We start from the raw sequence: 1,003 nt of genomic DNA, 5'->3' as shown, positions 1-1,003 counted from the left end.
ATTCCAGGAACCCAAGAGGAAAGCGAATTTTTGAGAATGATGAGGGCAACAAATGTATAAGTGTGCTTTACACAATCGATGTATGTATGGATTGTGATAAGAGTTGTATGAGCCCCAATAAAATGATTTTAAAAAATATTCATTCACTCATTGAAAACAAGTTGCCTATAACTTTATTTAAGCTTATTTTTGAATGATATAAGCCCTAATAGTGATGACAAATTTATCATTTTATTCAACCATGCTCTGGGTCTAGGAAACTGCGCATGTGGTATGAGTGTTGTATGTGAGTGAGAGGGAATGATATGTTGTCAAATGAACCAATTTTCATTAAACATTCTTCTCTGATAAATGACAGGTAGTGACAAAAAACCAAAATGTGTAATGACTCAACTTTATATAATATTCATAGACATAATGGCTTAATATAAACTTTATGTAAATTGTTTCAGTGACTTTTTTCCACAACAGTTTTATTGGCATATAATTTATATATTATACAATTGAATAGTTCAATTGTTCAATGTACATTACAGAGAAATACATAATATACATCTTAAAATGATTACTTAAAAGATTGAGGAATTTAAAATAAAATTTCGTCAACCAAGAAATTAATTTCTCTAGAAACTAAGTTTTGAATAAATCTGAGTATATGTCCTATTGCTTTGTCTTTTTTGAACTCAAATTTACAAATAAATTTAGCATTAATATGATATCTGTATTTTAATTTTCTTTAAGCAGTAACTATTTTAAATTCTTAAAATTTTTTCTTGATCACCTTATCTCTTCTCATAAAGAGTTTAACCTTAAAATTTGGGGAAGGATTGAGCTAGACATTAAGGCGTAAACAGTAATAAAAATGAATATTTATTGTATAGACCCACCTCCACTGTTGTGTTTCACTCTTTCCTAAGAGAAAAGAATCTTAAATGTCAGTCTTGGACCTCAGATAACTTTGTATTTCCTTATAGAAATAAGGCAGAGTCCTTTTACAGTGTGT

General features: G+C 28.7%; 1 protein-coding gene across 1 annotated transcript in view; it reads right to left on the bottom strand.

Annotated features, from left to right (window-relative positions):
* Positions 1–760: 760 nt before the first annotated feature.
* The window catches only part of LOC105978796 (olfactory receptor 14C36-like), a 6,699-nt gene continuing 6,456 nt past the window's right edge, over positions 761–1,003 (bottom strand). The window contains exon 3 of the mRNA XM_030888735.1: positions 761–832. Within this exon, the coding sequence (XP_030744595.1) occupies positions 761–832 (72 nt within the window). The remainder of the gene's footprint in view (positions 833–1,003) is intronic.

The sequence above is a fragment of the Echinops telfairi genome, unplaced genomic scaffold (genome assembly GCF_000313985.2).
Source record: "Echinops telfairi isolate 266 unplaced genomic scaffold, ASM31398v2 ScPeMD7_7469;HRSCAF=8507_0, whole genome shotgun sequence".
In the NCBI taxonomy this organism is placed as follows: Eukaryota; Metazoa; Chordata; class Mammalia; order Afrosoricida; family Tenrecidae; genus Echinops; species Echinops telfairi.
This window is presented reverse-complemented; position numbering and strand designations above follow the sequence as displayed.